A 20494-nucleotide genomic window follows, 5' to 3' on the forward strand; every position below is an offset into this window, starting at 1 on the left:
TTTTAGAATGATCTGTCTGACTTTATCTGCCAAGTATTTACAGGATCTTTGGGTACCTACAATGGCACATTGAGTATTTTAGTCTCTTTCTTAATCATGTGTCTTGGGTCAGTTAATGTGGGTAAACTCATTTCTGCTTCTTTTAATTGTTTAGGCTGTTTATCACAATTAGTTTCTTGCGTGTGAAAACATGATCTATCTAGCTGGGAGAGAGGTTACCCCCTCAACAGTGCAGATACTAGGTAAATAATACACTAGTGGAATCAGTGTTGACTAGTAGTTGTGTCTGTTTCAAGATAAACCCAAGTGCAATAAAAGGATTCAAAAAAAAAAAGCTGAATTCAGTTTTGATTTTTGTTACCTTAGGAAAGTGGGCACTGCTTCCAGGTTTTTCCCTTTTTTGTCCCAGTCTGCCAGTAGTCCCCTCTTTGATAAGATACAAGTGATGGGGACAGTTCAAATTATTTGTGACTGATAAAGATGCATACAAATATTTTTTGGTTACATAAAGGGTAGTGTTGCTGCAGCTGTTCAAAAGATTGCAAAAAAGAAAAAAGGCAATGGTCAAAACCTGCAGATCCTTAGCTGCTGCAATTTTCTGACTATGAAATCAGTAGAGCCGTGTTGTCTTGTTTTTATGGCTCCTCACCTTTCTTGTCATGCAATAAGAAAATCTCTTTTGTAATAATGTAAAAACATGCCCCAGGAATGTGATGAAAGACAATATTTTGAAGTATAATCAAACTAAAAGCTTTTTGAGTGCACACAGTAATTTTTTTCTAATAGCAAGGTGACTAAATCTTTGTAGAAAGAACGTTGGAGAAAAAACAATGAAGTAATTTTGTTGATTATTTTATCTTGTATTTTGATGTTGTGGACCATCAGTCACATGCTAACCCTCCCATGTGATTAATACTGTATAAGCACAAACTAAAAAGGCAGTTGCAAATGTAAATATTCTACATTTGCTTTGTATTCAATCAGTGTGGCAATAACACAATTCAGCATCACACCACAAAAACACCTGCATCTCTTAATTCTAGTTGTAGCCCAACAGACTGGCTATTTTCCTTGGTTTTGTTAGTTATATGATTTTTGTTTTGAAATTACTTTCCTAAATAGAAGTTACTTTCCTTTGGAATTCTGATTTAAACACAATGATTTGTAAATGTGCTTCTTTATTATTTTTATATTTTTGGGTTTAGTGACATGTTTTAGAAAATGTTACAAGATGAAAATTGCTCATGAGAACAGAGGAAGAAATTGCACAGGAGTGAAAAATGCATAGCTTTAACTTTTTCTGTTCATGACTTTCTAAATAGTTTCTTCTGTTGGCTGCTGTTTTGCTTTATACTAATGTCATCTCTGTTTCTTGGCATGGGCTTCTGCTCAAGGCTATTGTGAGTATGGCTTTCTATTTACTTAACACTACTTTCAGTTCATAGACATTTATTGAGTTTGGTATTTTTTTTTCCTTTTGAAAAATACTCACTGTGTATAAAGTGAGTTTGTAATTTAAAAATTACTTAGAAGTTTTTATTCAAAGAGCTTATCTAAATGTGATTTAACCAGGAAGTGGAACACTGTAAGTTGTCCAGTGATTTTTATGTGTCTGTATTCAATAAAGATAAGAAATACAAAAACACATTTTTGCTACACTGCAATTAGAAATACTCCTAGTTTCTGTGGGGATGGGAATTTACTTCAACTAATTTGCTACATGTCTTCATGCAAGTTGCTATGCAATATTGGTAGGACAGCTCTCCTTGCAAATTTTGCTGCACTTTCCAATACAAAGTACTGATATACAAATTAAAACAACTGCCTTAGAATTCTGTCATTTATGGATCTTACTTTTATTGATCTAGTTCCTGGGAAAATATTTGTAAATTCTGAAGGGTTCTAATTTTACTAAAGTCACACAGCTGTGAAGAGAAAGGTACCACGGATGCTTTACAGTTGTGATTTAAAACTGAAGTTTTAAAGTTGGATTTTGGTTGGAAAGTCAAAGTTGCATGGTTTAAAATAATTTTAAAAATACATTAAAGCTTCACAATATATTAAAATAAAATATTTAACTTTTTATTTTAGTCAGTTCTTCTGAAAAAGAAACTTGAAGAACATCTGTAAGTATTTTTGTTTCCCTATTTTTTTTGCAGTTTGAAATTGTGTTTTCCTATATATTGAGGAAGGCAGACAGTCATTAGTGATGGATCTGGAAAATATGCAACTAAGAGAGATTAGATAACACAGGAATATTTGGGAGTCTGTTGTTCAGATTCTATTCTTTCACATAGAAAACCATTGTAAAATTAAAAGCAATGAGGGAACCATCATCCTGTGTTGGGTAGAAAACATTGCTTAGCATTGTGCAAATCTTTGCTCAAGAGAACAAAGTAATTTTTTTCTGAGGGAAGCATGTTATTACAAACAAAATTATTTTGGTTACTATTTGATATACATTATGTCATAGACCTAATACTTTAGGAAATGCTGTCATTTTATTGTGGTATTTTTGTACATCTTTTACTTCCCTAAAAGAGTATTTGCTTTTTGACTGTCTTGCAAAAAGAATTTTCTGTTGCTTTTGGGTTTAGCCATTCTTTCCTCAATGTAATACTGGTTATTAGTATTCATTTTAGACCCTCATTGTACAATTATCTCAAAGTTCTAAATTAAGTACAGTTATTGACAAACTGTTTGCTGTTGCAGTTATCCATACAGAACAATGTTTTTCATCCTAACAAACAAGTATTTCTGCAGTGATATTGTCACTTGTCCTCATGCTCCGTAGAAGAAAAATCAATCATGTCCGTAGAAATAATCTCTCTCTGAGGATTTTCTGTTCTGCTTAGCGCTCTTTTCAAGCGCTGTAATACTACTAGGGAAACAATATGTGCTTCTGTGGTTTGTAACAGAGAGAAGCTCCATGAAGCTAACAATGAACTACAGAAGAAACGAGCTATTATTGAAGATTTGGAACCAAGATGCAACAACAGTTGTGAGTTACCTGTGCAGTCCATTTCTATTCTTTGTAAATTATTTCAGGTGCAGCATCTTTAATTATAATACCTAAAGGAGGTGTCAGGTAAGCAAAGTGTACGTTTTTAATGGAAGTGACGTGTATGTTGTTAAATTTCTCTGGAAACTAGGGTGGCCGAAAAGATGCTTTTAACACTTGAAATGCATGGGAATCACATTTTAGAAGCAGTACAGTACAAAATCATAGAATTGTAGAATGCTAAGAGGTTAGAATGAACCTTAAGGATCATCTAGTCCCAAACTCCAGTGATATTGGCCATAGAAATGCCAGCTCACTGCTGTTGAACCTCAGCTATCCAGAATTTTCATGTCTCATAAGACCCTAATTTAGAAGATCCTTGCTGTTTTCACTGACTCACTTTTACTTCCAGTGTATATTCCTCCAATGTGTTTTCAAAAATGGGTTGTAATTTGAGCAAATTTTCCGTTACTGGTCAAAGAGAATGTATTATATGTATCTTACTGCTCCGAGGGTATGCAGAACCCAGTATCTAGTTGGTTTTTAGCACATTATTATATTTTTTTCCAGAGCAGTAATGAGGGAGGTAGTCTGGATTTTTCAAAAGAATAGTTATTCTAGAATAAGGCAAAAGATTGTAACCACTGGCAGTTTTTTTGGTTTGTGGTAAAATTATTTTGTTCATAGTGAGATAGAGCAAAAAATAGAAAAAAATATCATGTTGTTTTCTGAGATCTGAGAAGTTGTATAGAAGATGTAGAAGTAATAGTGGCTTGACATATTCTTATACCAACAGGAAAAATCTGTGCAATTAAATTGTCCTACTGGTCTCAATTGCTGTTTAAGAAAATGTGAAGGGGAAATTAAATTTAGTATATTCACATTACAGTTTAGTAGATTTAAGCAGGAATTGTGCCTCTTAGGAATTATTCCACTTCCCATAAAATCACAAAAATCATATTTGCCTGTAATACATGCTGAGGTATTATAGTATCTGTAAGTTATTAGTAAACCCGTTTTCTAAATGTGTTCAGTGACATGATTGCTTTATGATTCCATTTCTCTTTATTTGTCAGAATTTTAGAAAGCAAAATTATATCCCAAAAAATCCATTTTATGAGATTTTATAGAGTGCCTATTTTTAATGTCTTTCTGAGCTATACAGCAATTAAATCTGTGATGCCTGCCACATCAGATTTCTTTCTTCATATTTCAGCTTTTCTTAACTGAAATATGTTTTAGCTGTGTGTTAAGGTCTGTTGTAAAATATAAAAATATGCATAATATATTGATGATATTTTCCAATGTGTGCATCTCCTGACATAAAGCACTTAAAATTGAGGAATTACAAGAAGCTCTACGGAAAAAGGAGGAGGAAATGAAACAAATGGAAGAACGATACAAAAAGTATTTGGAAAAGGCCAAAAGTGTAAGTAGATATGTTCCATGTGGTAGTATTAGTCATCGGTTTCTCTGGGTCTGGATTGAAGGCAGTTGAGATGGTAGTTCATGTTCAGACTCAAGTGTTTATTATTTCTTGTCAGTAAAACTGTCTCACTACTGTGAGCTCGGCAGTTTTTCATTAGAAGGCACAAAATGGCTAACAGTCTCTTGTTACAAGGTCTTTTAAGACTAAGCTATCCAATTAAGAACTGACACCTGGATTATTTTCCCTTTTAACCCAATAACTGATCCCACAGAGCCTGGAATGCCGACTTTTCTGCCCAATTACAAAATGCCACCCAAACCCATGAAGAAGAAGGAAGAAGAAGCATGAAGAAGAAACCCAGGATGATACCCTGTGCCCTCCATTTTGCTTCCATCCACAACATACTAAAAATCCCAAAACCTAAATTTCTCACCAAGTGATACACCTACACTACTTTCTATAATCTATTTCACACTTTTGTGGATTCTAGTTTATCTTGAAGTCTATGAAACTTTCTCCATGAATGAGGGTCAAAGTCAGTGCTCCCTTGGGGGTCAGGACACACCCCAGAGCAAACAGAGAAATATTCCCAGGGCCTCAGGTTTCCACAGTTCCACACCTCTGACAGAGACTGTATTACATGTCCACTATGTGGGAATAAAAATGAAGGAGGTATCTGTATACACCCTGTATGTTAAAGAGAAGGAAGCTCCATTGATTATCATCTTATTGTTTCAGTATTTAATATGGATTAGTTCTGCAAAAGATTACCCCATTTTTGAGACTCTTTTATTGATTTTTTTTGCAGTAAAGTAATCCTTTTGACTGAATTGCCTTCAGTTGTTGTTAGGTTTCTCTGATGATGTTCAGCATTCTTTTTTGCCTTTATTAATTAATACATGCTTCTGTCAAGAAGGTGACTAATATTTAAGTACTGGGGATATGGGTATACTACTAACTTTGAAATGGCAATACCGTGGTCTTAATCATAGTCCCATTTCTTCTCTTACTATACTTTGCTATTTTGAGTATCTTAAAAGCATATCAGTGTCTTTAAATACATATCATTACATTGGAGTCTGTAAGTAGGTTCCTAATTTGCCAAAACTTTATGCTTTCTTCCTTCACTTTGGAGTTTCCTGAATGATTTTTTCTGAAATGTCTCAGGAAGTCTAAAATAAATTTCTCCTCTGTCCCCCCTGCCCTTGCATTTTATACTGGTTGTTGTGTCTTAGAGTATATTCACTGAAAGACAGCATTTCCCTTTTCAGGAAGATCTGTATATTTGTATGTACTGTTTTACTAAAGGGTGTTTTATAGGACAGTAGCATTAATTACTTAACTTTGTTAAGGTTAACTTTTTGTAATCTTCTTACAAGCTTTCATTTTATTTGTGTTTGGTTTGCAGCTGGGGTTTTTTTTGTTTCTTTTTGTTGTTATTGATGGGGTTTGGGGCAGGGTTTTTTTTGTAGAATCATTATAGTCTTCCACTATGGAAGGTGTATCCAGGTTGAATGAGTATTTTCTTAGAAAAATAACATGCTTTTGTAGAGTAGAATCATAGAATCATTTAGGTTGGAAAAGATCTCCAAGATCATCAAGTCAGCTTTTGACTGATCGTAACTGTGTTAACTAGAACACAGCACTAGGTGCCACATCCAATTCCTTGAACAGCTCCAGGGATGTGTATACTACCTCCCCAGGCAAGCTATTCCTATGTTTAACAATTCAACCTAAACCTTCCCTGACACAGCTTGTGGCCATGTTGTTTCATCCTGTCACTGGTTGCTTGGGAGAAGAGGCCACAGCTCCCACCTGGCTACAACCTCCTTTCAAGTAGAGAGTGATAAGGGCTCCCAGAGTTATCTTTTCTCGAGGCTAAACACCCCCAGTTCCCTCAGCCACTCCTCTTAGGATTTATATGTTTACCATACAGTAAAAATATCCCACTTAAATGAAAGCATTGTTTTATTTCAGTGTCTGGACACAACTCTGAAATAGGTAGAAAGATAAAAGAAGTCTACTTCTATATAGCCAGAGGTTGTTAAAGACTTTCAAGCCATTTTCTATTAAAGGCTTAATAATTCAGGCAATTTGCTGGATTTGTTCTTGGTTTAACTCTGTTTGCTAGCACTCTTGGCTGACACTTAAAACTGTACCGGTGTCCCTTAATCTTTTTAATAGCATAACAATTATGCATGTACCACAGAGTGCTTGGCTTAACAGAGCTACCTAGAAGTTACAGCACCTGGTACCCCAGGTAGATGAAGCATGGCAAATATCCATAAGGACAGAAGCAGTCCTTCCTCAAGCGGGAGAAATTGACAGGCAGGAAAATCATGACTATGAAAAGAGAAACCTTATAGGAGTTGTTTCTGTCACTGTGGCCCCAAGGAAATGTAGCGTGTATTAGGAACTGCAGATGCAAGTCTGGGATACTGAACCTTTTAGGTATCACTTTTTCTTGTCCCAGTCCTGTAAAAAAAGGCCCTGTTCAGATGCTCTAATATGTCACAGTTGATGAGAGAGGTAGACATATTTTGAGTTACTTTTTTTTATTTTTTAACCTGACTTAAAAGCTTTTAATTCCTTAACAAGAATGCTTTTGCAGGATTTAATAAAAATCAAACTGGTTTTCTCTAACAGGTCATCCGCACATTAGATCCTAAACAGAACCAGGGTGCTGCTCCTGAGATCCAGGCACTGAAAAATCAGTTGCAGGAGCGGGACAGAATGCTTCATTCCCTGGAGGTAGTAATCGTTGTGCTTTGTGGTAAAAACTCATTGTTTTTAGTTAGAGACTAATACTTCTCTTATATTTTGGCTTTAAATATATGGATTCTTTTGTTTTATAGAAAGAATATGAGAAAACAAAAAGTCAAAGAGAAATGGAGGAGAAATTTATCGTTAGTGCCTGGTACAACATGGTAAGAATCTCACAAACCTTTAATTAAAAATTTTAAAAAAAGAAAAACGATTAATACTGTTTGTTTCTGGCATGTTTTTAACAGTATTTTTGTTTGAAAAGCATTTTCCAACACATAAAATTACTAAAAATTGCTTCTTTTAAGTTAAGTTTTAAGTTTAAGTTAAGTGTTTAAGTTATCTCTATGTAAGAGTTCCTCTAATAACCTTCTGGAAAATTAAAAAAGTTCATAGTTTTCAAGTTTTACAATCAGAAATAGCTCAGATCACTATTTTGTAATCCCAGCCCTTCACTTATACAAATTACAGTCCTCAAATTTACTTTGATTCACCACTTTCCAGTCTTCCAGTTGTTTCTAATGAAGGGGCGCAATTAATCTTACTTGCAATTCAGTTGGAGTGCTCAGAGAAATGACCCCTTTAACTTGGGTGCACATTTAGCCCCATAGAAAGAGTGAGGGCATCAGCAAGACCCTCACTTAAATTAATCAAAGAAAAGTTTGGATAGAAGATAGGGTCTGTGCAACCTTACAGTTTTTGCTGGGCCTGTATGCCAGGAGAGTTGTCACCCACATCAGATGTGTTCAAGTCTTCCCTTTGGTAGACTGACTGGTTACATTGAAACTGCTCTTCATCTGTAACTCTTCATCTGCTCTAGACATCTATAACTTTAACGTTTCATTCTGCTCAATCATAGAATTCAAATTCCTCCTCTCTGTATTCCTTTGGAAGAGTTTTCTTCTTGCTGTTCTACATCCTTCTTGTCTTCATGAATAGCAAGTCTAAATGCAAGCAGAGTTGTGTTCACTTTTGTATTGTTTACATATTGAAGGTATTTTCAAATGACCACTGTCCTTGGCCAATTTTATAACATTAGTCCTCCTAATAAGTAGAAGACAAGCCTGAGGTAAGACTCACAGTTCAGTGATCTATCATGAAGACTAAGATGGTCACTGATAGCTTTGTCCGTATAATTCTTTAATTAGCCGCTGCTTTTATGCACGGCCGCACAACCTACCTAGCTTTCTTAATTTCCTCATTGCGTTTTTGACTAATGAGAATATACTGTCTCCTGAGATGTGCTTCTGATATAGGAGTTGGTGTTTCCACAGATGATGACAACACCTAAACTTTTTTCAGAAGAAAAGTACTTTTCCCTAGAAAAAACATACTGAAAGGAGCCAGGAATTGGGGAAAGTCCTTTTGAAAAGAATTGTCCAATTGCCGTGAGAAGCATATATTGTGTTCTTAAACGGTTACTCTAAACCTGGAGAATGACAGCTGGGAAGGGGAAGAGTTCCACACAAAGTATTAGGAAGAATGTCTTACCTTTGTCCTTGAAAATAAGATGCTTTATGTGTGGAATTCAAACTAGTTCAGTGTGAAGACAAGTAATGAACAAAATGTAAATTAATAAATGTGTTTTATATTGGTATTCACTGAGAAATTCTCTTTGTCCATAGGGGATGACTCTGCATAAAAAAGCAGCAGAAGACAGACTGGCTAGTACAGGCTCAGGACAATCCTTCCTGGCTAGACAAAGGCAAGCCACGAGCACAAGGAGATCTTACCCTGGTCATGTCCAGCCAGCAACAGCAAGGTAGAGAAGCCTTGCCCTTAGAAAGAAAATTGCCCTGTGATCCAGGCCACTTCTATTGCAAGTGACAACATTCAAGGAAAATAAACCAGCATCCTTTCTCTTTCTCCCTTGTTACTGCTATTATTTTACCATTCAGGAAAGGGTTATATTATGCTTTCTCATTGCTCTGTTATGCCCCTTGCTTATATTTTTTGGAGTTCATTTCTCTCTGCGTTTTCTGAATGTGCCAAAATTTTGAAAACATCTAGAGGAGTGCTGTATAATAACAGTCTTATTTGTATGAAGCCTGGTCTCTTACAAAAAACTCATGTGGACCGTATGACAATGTAGATTTCTTATCACAGTTGGTACTTTTGTGCCTGTAAGGGTTGTTACGCTTTATAAGACTGTTTTTGTTCAAAGGGAATTTGCTTTTTATTTCATCTCCTATCCTGTTGCTTCAGAAAAATGCTGAAATCTCATTACAGACATGCAAAGTTGGATTATAATACTGTTGTGAAATATATTTAATACTAAAAATTCACCAATGCAAAAAGAAAGATTGGGGATTTTTTAAATCTTCTAAGTTCAAAGTTTGCTCTTATTCTTGGCATTTATTGAAGTAGGATGATCTTTTTCCAGATTTTTCTTTATCAACTGGTGTTACCTCTTTTGCTGGTAGAGATGTGTATTTTCAAATGATTTATTCCACTCTTCTTTGTCAAGCATATGCTTAGATACATATTCTAAAAAGGTGGAGAAGTATTTAGGATGTGCTAATCTGCTACTCTATCATCCATTTAAAAAGGACATTTGTTTTAAAATTTTATGATTATGGATGAACAGTATGTAATGGATCAAGGCCCCAGTTAATATTGTTAATGTATTCCAGTTGTCATCCCCTACTAAAATACTTACTTTTAATATATTGATTCAGGGTATAATTGTATCAGTTGCCTTACTAATGGTACCAGTGCCTTCAGGTGAGTTTATTGCTGACTTTGTTGGAAACTGGCTGTGATTTGTACTGCCTTTTTAGTGCATAGCTGATTAATTGTTGTAACACCTTCATGTTGTTCAATGGATGGAGACTCCTCCTATTTAGGTTCTGTTCCTACAAAGTTGTGCTTCTTTTCCTGACCAATTCTATGCATTCCCTACCATTTTTGTCAGAGTCGATGGACATAGAGAACCTAAGTATTGTCTGACAGGAAGTTTCATATTTATACATCTTATTGTGATTCGGTTTTAAATTTAGAGACTGATTTTAAATTTAGGTTTTTCTTTAGAGACTGTTTGGACTCTAATGCACGGGCAGTCGGTTTATAAATTTATTCTTTCACTTGATTTTAAGGTCCTTATAAGTGGATGCCTTTTTTTTTGCATAAATCCCTTTAGAGAAAAGATACTAGCATTTATCAATCATCTGAATGTCTGTTTTAATTTTAACTTGGGTAGAATGAGCAATGGATAATTAAAACAAGCACACCTAGATTAAAAGGTAATAAACAGGTGAATTACATTTTTAGGTACTATTGTTTTATCCTCAAGTGCATCATCTGTTTTAATCTGGGCTAAGAAATGCATTCAGTATGTGTCTGAAAAATATTTTCAGTTCCAGTTACACCCCCACACGCACCCCCACGCACCCCACCCAGAAAACAGATGCTGAATTCTACGTATAGTTTTGTATTTTATTCCTCACATTTGAGAAAAATGGTTTTCTAAAAGTTTTCTGTACTTATGCCGTATATAACTGGTGTGGGCTTGCAAAAATAAGATGAGACATGGCAAGTTTCTTGTGTGCAGAAAGATAACAATGCAAAGGAAGTTGTGGGTAATTTCTGTAGCTCAGTGAGGTGATATGCTCAATCTGCTGTCTCTTACTGAGATACAAAATGCATTCTGCACTCATCTAAATGATTACAGTTGATGTGCGAAAGTGTTTACTTATTTTGTTGTGCAATTGATTTTAATCACTTGAAGAACTCTTTACTACGTGCTGTATGTGAACAGGAGCAAGACCACTCCTCTAAGGGAATTTGGTGCTCCTGTTTGAGGTTACAGCATTTTATATCACCCAGAGCAAGAACCTAAGAATACCTAAAGCTCTATTTTAATTTTAATCTAGCTAATTTCTCTGTTACAAAACTGCCAAGGGCTATTTGTGAAAGAATGGGATGGAACCTTAATGGGAAGTTCTATCTCTCAATTTTGTCTTATAATCTAATTACTTATTGCTGTTAGTTAGGTGGAGATCCAAAAGAACTTGAACACAATCAGCACACTAGAATGAAAGTAATTGCTTTTATAATTATTATGTTAATATTTGTTTTACTGTTTTGCCTCCAAAGTTTTGATGACAGGCTAATACCATTGAGAGTTAGGAGATGAACAGATGCTGGTTAGAAGCCTCGTCTTAGGCTTTTACTTTCCAGTCTCTCATAGCTTCTTTTGCTTCTTGGTCGTTGTTGGCTTTTCTCCTCTTTGTGATTCTGTCTTTCCTTTTCCCTTGAAGATAAGACACTGAAGTGTTTTCTGGAGTTCTCTTCAAAAATAGATAGCATTATATAGCATCAAAGAGCAACACAAAATTCATATTGCATCTGAGCTTTATTGTTGCCCATGGTAGTTGTTAGGCAAATGAACAATCATTTCATCTTTGAGAATTTACAAACATGCAGAAATTCTGTTATTTCCCAGAATTTGTGCTGAATATAAAAACCTAAAAATGTACTGCACTCTTTAAAAAATATACTCAGTTGCTGTCTGGTTCTGGTAAGTCATTTGTTATGTCTTCTATTAGTAATTAAGAGGAGTTCAATCCTTTTTTCTTCAGTGCTTTACTTCTTTAATTTGCTGCATACATCCATTCTTAGTCTTTGAGAGTGGATGAATTCAAGTGGTGAACATCATTAAACCTTCTCTTTCACAAGAACAGCTTCTTTATTCAAAGGGTTCAGCTTCATTATTTTGCTTGCTTGTTATGTATCTTTGTAATCAGTGTGTTTTAAGAAAAAGAAGGAGCTCAGACTGTGACTCCAGGGAATAAATACGTATATAGGGGAGCAACCAGTGTATGTTCCCTATTTGTCTTGAGTAACTCAAGAATATAAGTAAAAGCCCCAGCCTATGGAGCAGAATTTTCTCAGCACATTAGATAGTTCTGAGAAGTTTTTAGGAATACTTTTTTCCCCTGGGGCAAGAAAGACTATTTACGTTGGAATTGTAGTGGTAATTACTAAGCCATTGCTGTATCCTGTCCTAACACACCACAGAAAAAAAATCCCACAACTGAGCTTAAAGAGAAAAGGTTCTCCAGATCAGAGGTAAGACAGCTGAGGAGTTCATGAGAGTACTTTTCTGGGCACTGTGCTGAGGTATCTGCCCTCAGATCTTTCTTACAGATCTTAATCTACAGATCTGCCCTTAATCTTTCTTATAGATTTTAATTAATGACAATAAAAGATAGCAGAAAAATGGTTTTTTTAGGATAAATATTTTCATTGTTTAGAGCTGAAGCTTAGTTCCTGACCTAAAAGGATGATGGGTTCAGATGTACAGTCCAGGTCATGTACTTCTGTGGAGAGTTGAGTTTTTAGCATATCCAGTCAGACATTACCGGAAAAAAATATTTCAAATTCCCTCTTTTCTTCATAGCAACACATAACCACTTGGATCATAACATGTATTTTGTAAGTGCTGTCAAAACTGAAGTAATTTAATTTAAAGGTTGTGTGTTCCATCCACAGTGCAAAGACGTCTCCCCTCAGAGAGAAACTCCCCGAGAAAAAAGAAGTGTAGCCAGATGCTACACTCCTCTCCCGACTTCAGCCACTTTCTTTTGTCTTTCCCAAGTACCCATAAGTATTCATAAGTACCCAGTAGTTCCTTTCTAGCAACTTACTGGGAAAAAATTCCATAAGTAAAAGAAAAAAAAAAAAAAGAAACCCAGCCCCCAAAAAAAGGTAAACACACATCTGGAACATACAACTTTGCTTATACAAAATGAAATAAATATATAATGGCTACAAGATACCTTTCATTTTGTTTGGAAATAATCAAATGGCATTCTTGTCCTGTTCAAGTGTCACTTGTGTTAGCAGTAATGCTTCTGCAAGTTTTTTGTGGCTCTCTGTTCTGTAAGGAGCCACTGGCATTTTTATATGTGTATGAAAGAATTAACAGTGAATATTCCTATTAATGCTTTATTATGATCTCAAATAGTAAGTGGTATGTGTAAGCTGTCAAGAAAATTTAAGTTTTTTTGCAATTTTAAAGTCCTTGGTATTTTGACTTGTGCAAATAGCTTTTGCTTTTCCTGTATATGAAACTTTGCTTTCTCCAGTATATGAGACTATACACTTAACAGCTTCCTGAATGATTTTGAGTGAGTTTAATTTTCCCAATGTGTTGACATTTTCTGTGATTTGGTAGTTGTAAGATATTTTAATGTCATCACTGGATTTTCTTCTTCTTAGTGATTTGGAGGCAGACTACCCTGAATGTGGCTAACTTTCCTTTTTCTTATGAAGCAAAACAGTATTTCAGTTTTACTTACTGTATAGAGATTTTTTTATTCTTGCCCAACATGTTGAGTTTTTGCAAGGATTGATGAGGGAGGTATTTTTGCACTCAGTCAGCTATGCAATACTGACTTCTTTTTGGGTTTTGCACATGTGTTTTAGGTAGAATGTGGACTCTGTGTTTTGCAGTAAGATTGTACTGATAAACTCTCCTAAACATATTTAGCAGGCATTTTCCTCACCAAGGATTGCATAAATAAGTAGATGAAAAGATCTATCAGGATATACTTCCAAGTGGTGAGGAGTTTTGGAGCAAATGTCATATTCTAGGTAGGATCCTAGCCATGCCTCCAGTTTGTCACTCTTAAGGAATCAAGAACATATCCTGGCATGGCTGATTGGATTGCCTTACTCCTGTGGTCCTCCTTCCCTCTGCAAGTCCAGAAAAGTAGCAGAAGTTTGTCAGTGATCTTGCAGGTTATGACTAACAATAAGGCATGATTTCTTTGGTCTGAAAGTGGAGGAGGCAGATGCAAGCAACTAGTCAGTACAAAAATCAGAAGAGCATTCTTTCAGCATTTTGTATTTGGTTTTCAATTCAAAACAAATGAAGAAGAACCTGAGCTTATTGAGCTAGAAAGAAGATTTTTATCTTTTTAATTCAATTTTAATTTTAATTGAGTAACTATTAGAGGTTTTACCCATATATAAGGTAGAAGTGTCATTATCAGCCACTACAACCTCAGACTTCTTGCATCTGGTACAGTGAAACCCTGTAAAGTTTTACTCTGCTACCAGCTCCATTGAACCATTTGGAGACACTGAGGACTTAGCTAGTTTAATCCTATGTTTTTCTTTGATTTTTTTTTTTCATTAAGATACTGGGATATAAAGTACACTTTTAAAATGTATCAGCTCATTGAATTAGGCAATGAATGAATGTTGATTGGAGGGCTCTAGGAAACTTGACAAATCGTACCATCCCATGGGCACTGAAACAGCACGTGACTGTAGCCAAGACAGCTTCCCAGGCAAATTGTCCTGGTGTCAGATGGTAGTCAGTGGATCAGTAGGAGCTTGTGCTGACTGCTGTAATTGAAATCCTCATCTTCTGGAGGATGGTGTTAGTGTGAGCTTCACTGTGATCCAGATTCTATCTTCACCTTTGGGCCTTGCCAAGGTAGTGCAGGACTACCCTGAAGCATATTTCTGCATTAGTTGGCTCTGGTGGCAAATTGGAGTTTGGTCTGCAGCTGTTTGCTGTGCATGTTAAGTAGTTTGGAAAATTGCATATCCTTCAGTTTCCTTTGCATATGGTGTCATTTCCAGACTGAAAACAGATTCCATTTGTCAGATAAAAATTTCTTGTGGCTGTCTTGCTGCTATGGGTCTCAGAGACTGATACATACAGCATGAAAAATACTGATGGTAGAGGGAAATAGAGGTCAGTTGGGCAGCCTTTCCTTTCTGGTGCTGACTTTATTAATTGCTTTGCATTAGAGAGGTCCTTTGCAATCAGATGAGGTGATTTCAGGAAGAAGAATGGTGGTTTCTTTAATTGTTAAAAAAGCAGACACTTGTCAGCATTGTGAAGAGCTGCTAACTACTGTAGCATGGCACACGTCTGAAACACTACAAAAGGAAGTATTTCCACTTGGTGTAGATTACAGTATAGAGGTATAGAGTAATTTATTCAGGAAATGGAAATTTAATCCCTAATTATTATACATAACTTGAAGAGAAAAGAGCTAACATAAAGTCCAGTTGTTACTGTTAGCATGCTCATGTTGTTAACCCAGTGGTGTAGTATTTATGGAGTTACAGAATAGTTGTAATGAGACCATCAGACTTTTGATTTGGATTTGAATGTAAAATCAGCTATATAATTTAAAATATTATAAAGCAGAGGTTATTGTTCACAGCCACAAAAGGTTAGTAAGCTGGAGAGTAAACTTGTTTCCTGGAGGCATCAGTGGTTTTGAGAGCAATTTTAAAGCTTTTGTTTAGCAGTATCAGTAAAGTATCAGAATAATTGTAAGCATAACATTATAAGGCCACAATTTTTAAAATTTATAATCTGCTTTGTATTCTCTTTGTCAGTCTCTAAGATGCTGCAGATGCAGTGACAGGTTATGCTCAGTGAATTTACCCTCATATCTTGCATTTCTGTTTTCTTCTATGTCTTGCTACCTCAACAGGTGGCTTTAAAATAGAGAAATTGGTAAACAACTATTTTTAGAACATGGTGAAAATTTCTAGTCAGGAAAGGGCACTAAGAGATGAATTTTTACATCCTTGAAAGTTAATACAGTGTCCTGAGTTTACAAGACCTCTCAAAAGTACTGACTCAAAGAGAAGCCTGGAGTGTCACTTCTGTGTATGTGCAACATACTCTTAAAGGACACTTGAAGTGCTACTAAATAGTAAGTTTGAGCTAAATAATAGCCAGATGAGACTAAAGGAGTAGGTTATATTCATTTATACACAATAGAATAGGTACATGCTTATGTAGCTTGAACTTTTTATTTTTTATAGAACAACTACAGTGATCTTCATATTAATCCTGAACTGTGTAACTTTATGCACCAAGCAGTGCCAAGCAAGTTTAAAAGACGATGATTGCTCAAAATACACACCCTCAAGGTCTTTGAATGTGTTGAATGTGTTAAATTTTTTTTATTCCATTTGATATGTGTCTCTGTGTTTCGATTTGTTTTTCTGTTGTGGTTAGTATTCCGAGTGGATGAATGAGAAGGAAAAAAAGAGGGATACACAAGCTACAGGACTTGTAGCATAAATACTCTTTTCTGTCTATTTAACCTGGATTGTCCCATCACAAAACGCATTCTTAGAATCATTTTTGACCAGTGCAATACAGGGGAGAAGGAAGTTGGGAAACAGGCTCTAATTTCAGTTTGGTGAAGCCAATTTGCTCTTTGCAATATGAAAACAAAAATGCCCATTTAGTGCTGTGCCAGTGCTGTGTAGGGACATCTGTGTTACCTGGGGAAAGCAGCTGTGTCAATAAAGCATTCCATTCCAGTTACGCTGGAATGTACACAGGAAGAAGGATGCATCAGTGAGGATGGAGTACTGTGCCAACCTCTCTGATTCCCTTCCAAACTTAGATTCCCTTCCTCAGCATTGTGGTGTGCTCTCTTGACTGTTTGGTGACTCTGACTCAGCTTCTTTAACAAGAACATGTATCGTTTTCTGGCAATTCAAACCTGTATTTGCATGCAAGGGATAGAACTTGCCGCTGCAGTGGGGCAGTGATGCTGAGCCTCCTGCACAGGATGAGCTCTGATGAAATTTAAATGCCTTCAGTGGTGCTTAGAGCTCAAGAGAGTTGATGTGACTCTGATTGTATTTTGGCGTGTAAACACATGCAGAAATGGGTGGGCACCTTTCACTTTATCTTGCTTTAACAGTTGTACTCACTCACAGACAGCAGGAATGCCTGAGACTTGCTCATTGCTGTGTAAACTTACTTTCCATAGCTATATTAGTTGAGAATGGTGCCCTGAAGAATTTTACTCAGAAGTGTGTAAAGTTCAATTACAGCTAAACTTAGATATTGACCAAGGTTATTTTGTTGCTTTTCCAGTTATTGGCTTGTAACCTTCCTGTTAATTTGAACAGTTGCTTAGCAAAGGTATTTTCCCCGTGAATTTGCACAACTCTTAAGTAGAGGTGACCTTACTAAACTGCTTTTAAAAATACCTGTTCTGTTCTCTGTTTGGTTTTTTTGGGGTTTTTTTTGTTTTGTTTTTTTCAACAATAATATGTTTTCTGCTTTTTAACTTTCTTCTTTATTCTTTTATTTGCAGTGATGTGGTTGCATGACCTGCAGCATTATTATAACAGGGACTGTTCAGTGCATGACTTGCTTTTCTGTCCAGACTACATAACCAAAACTTAACCAGTTCTACACTTAAGACTCATGGCCATCTGATTTCAAAGGGGGATCTACTTGCAGAGAAGCTTACCATCCTTGGGAGTGGCTTTCCCATTTCCCACTTCCACTTACTCTTTCTCTTCACAAAAAGTCTCCTATGAGGCTAGAAGAGAGGAAATCCTGTATTCACAACTCAACAGGAGGCATTCTGCAGAGTGACAGAGCAGTGTCAGCTCTCCATCTTACTTCCGCCTGTCCACTTTGTTTAATTCTGATTAACAGTATTAACCCACAGACTTCCTGCAACATTTTCATATACAGAACTATAAAAATCTAGTCTTAACAAGTTCCTAAAAAAGGCCTTTTGGTTACTGTTAAAATTTCAAAGCACCCGCACCCTTAAAGGATCCACTTTGAATCTTTAAACAGATAAAGTAAAGCGAAGGAGGTGTTTTACCAGGAGAAATGACTAATGAATTGCTGCTTGGCGATCCCATCTTCCTTAGAAAACCAAGCAAGTTTCACCTGATAATCTCCGAGCCAGGCAAACTACCGGGTGGTATTTTGTTCACAGGCACTGCCTGCTTCCTTAATATGTATATACACAGTAGTTTGTGGCTGTTGTATTTTTCTCTCTACATTTGAGCTGTGTTGTTGGTTTCTTTCGGAAACTTTTTTTTCCAATCTGTATACAATTGTTAAAACAATCTGAGAAAAGACCATGAATGGAGATAAGTATGAAAGTCATCTACACTTTCAGTATTATGCAGACTGTCCTTGCCAGTTTATAATTTGGATCGTTTATCTTTCACTTGTACTGTTTTTTTCCTTTCTTTTTTTCTTTCTCTTGTCACAGTCTTAGCTGTTTAATTTCCAATTGCACTAGCTTGGCTATTTCTTTGTATTTTGAAGTTTAGATATAAGATTTGCCATATGTAGACAGTGTAACTCAAAATGCTTTGTACTGCCTATATTAATTTAAAAAGCTGCTTATTTAATATTCCTAAATATCTGCACATTTGTACTACTGTATCTTTGTTTTGTATTGGACATCCAGTACCGGCAAGATTCAGAAGACAAGGGAGTGCTGTAGTGTTGTAAGTTAAGAGGTTTATTGTATAGGAGTTAGTGCATAACAAACAGGGAAAGGGGCTTTCAAGCCGTAGGATTTGCTTGAAAAACTGAAAAGTCTGAATGCTGCGTACCGTAAGAGGTTTGATTTAAATCCAGTTAAAGAGAAACCCCATTCTTGCTCACCTGGATCTTAATCCTGGCAGAAGTATTGATATGAACTGTGCTGCCTCCAGGAATAGTTTTACTTACTTGGCAGTAGAAGAACCTCCAGCCCTGTTTGCCGTGGTAGCACCCCCACGCTGAAGAAGCGTTGTGTGCACTTGTCTCTGCAGTCTCTTCTGGTCATACACACAGTGCCTGCCTCGTCCCTGGCCCGTCAGGTGGTCTTTGACAGAGCCACACCTCAGGCGCAGAGACACCCGCTTGTGTCTAGTCCTCAGGGATGCAGATCCCATAGTGTCCGTGGCCTTGTGCAGAATGACGTGGAGACGGGACAGACGCGTGCCCCACCAGAGCATGGTGGTCTGTGTTGCCTGGCAAAGAGATGGGCAGGTAGGAATGGACTCCCAGCATGCCAGGCAGCAGAGTGAAGGATAAAACTAGGATCCCAGTGAGAGCTGTGGTGTTTTCCCTTCTGGATACTGTATCAGGTACTGTGGCTACCAGGTGCTCTGGCTGACAGCTGTCCGTAAAGGCTTCAGATGGGGATATATGTCTTTCCTGGTCCACCAGGGCCAGGGACAGTGAAGTCTTACGTGGCCTGCAGCCAGGATCTGGGGTTTGGTGATAATGAGTCAAGTACTCATGCAGCAGAGGCAGCAGCATTTTATCAGACTGAGTCCAGCAGAGAGCTGAAAGATTTGTGTCTTTCCAGGTCCTAGCCATTGATCCCTTGTTATGTGTCAGGGCAAGTGTTACTAGTAAAACTTCTTTTAGTTGGGTGTTAAAGGCATGGTATGTTTTTCATTTGCTAGTGCTGCTTCGGCTGGGACCACACCCTGCCCCAAGCTAGGCTGGGTGCAGGATCCCTGAAATCAGGGCACTGTGCTGGGCAGGAGGGGATTGCTTTTTTTGTGCACCTGCCTCCACAGCTGTCCCAAAGTGATGCCGAGCAGTACCTCATTTCTCCAAGTGGTCTGTGCAGATTAGAGACTAAGTATCAGTTGTTCTTGAGCCTTGATGACATTTATATGTAAGTGTGTTTAGCTTGACAAAAGTTGTTTGAGTTTACTAATGCAACAGAGAGATGCCAGGTGGAGCCAGTCAAGGAGCTGGCTACTTTAACTAGATTAGCCTGGCATCTCTGTCATGAAGTGGTTGTGAGCTCTCAACTCAGAGCTGATCTCCAGCATGTCTCTGATATACTAACTTCATTTGTGCTGCATAGAAAACTCTCATACCTTCTTAATAGCAGCTTGTTTGACAGTCCTGAATTAAATGTTGATCAATTATCAAAGTAATAACTGTTTGTGAAGTTGCCAGTGATATATTTTCTGTAAAAGAATGAATTCTTAGAGTGTCAAAACATTAATTTCCCATTTCAGTTCATCTACAAATTGTGTAACTACCAGATTGTTATGGTAGCAATATTAATATACATACCTGTATATAGACGAAAAAAACCTCATTAATGATAATTGGAATCAAAAAGTTTAATATTTTTTCCCAGTCAAATACACTAATGCTTCCAAGGTGATAGAAGAGTGTACAGTTGTTAAACAAGTTGTAAATAAACGCTTATATAAAATGTAAATGCTTGTTTCTCCTTTATTTGGTACTTGTTGTGAACTGCATTTCCTGGGGCTCTGCAAAGGAGGGTGCATCAGAAAGCACAGCATCCTCACTGCTGCTGTGACACATCCCGTCCAGCTGCCTGAGGTGCGTGCTTCTGGTGGCTTGCTTCTCCAAGGGTCAAGGCTAGGTGACAGAAGTAAGAAAATCTTTCCTTGCCAGTGGAAGATTCACAACAGATACCACCAAAGGCGGGGAAAGGAGACACTGCTAATGGGGACAGGAACAACTGTCCTGCTGTCCTGCACTGATGAACAGCTCTGGCATCTGG

The 20494-nt window shown here is 36.9% G+C and overlaps 1 protein-coding gene across 4 annotated transcripts in view; it reads left to right on the forward strand.

The window, feature by feature from the left end:
• The window catches only part of HOOK3 (hook microtubule tethering protein 3), an 86236-nt gene extending 66051 nt beyond the window's left edge, over positions 1-20185 (forward strand). For 2 of the 4 annotated variants that reach the window (XM_059837108.1, XM_059837111.1), the window contains exons 17-24: positions 1323-1400; positions 2092-2126; positions 2919-3001; positions 4330-4430; positions 7077-7181; positions 7286-7357; positions 8819-8955; positions 17291-20185. In XM_059837108.1, the coding sequence (XP_059693091.1) occupies positions 1323-1400; positions 2092-2126; positions 2919-3001; positions 4330-4430; positions 7077-7181; positions 7286-7357; positions 8819-8955; positions 17291-17306 (627 nt within the window). In that variant the 3' untranslated portion in view covers positions 17307-20185. Of the gene's footprint in view, positions 1-1322; positions 1401-2091; positions 2127-2918; positions 3002-4329; positions 4431-7076; positions 7182-7285; positions 7358-8818 lie in introns of all 4 variants that reach the window. The other 2 variants (XM_059837109.1, XM_059837110.1) reach the window with 2 other exon arrangements.
• The last annotated feature ends 309 nt before the right edge of the window (positions 20186-20494 follow it).

Source organism: Haemorhous mexicanus, chromosome Z (genome assembly GCF_027477595.1).
Source record: "Haemorhous mexicanus isolate bHaeMex1 chromosome Z, bHaeMex1.pri, whole genome shotgun sequence".
Classification (NCBI taxonomy): Eukaryota; Metazoa; Chordata; class Aves; order Passeriformes; family Fringillidae; genus Haemorhous; species Haemorhous mexicanus.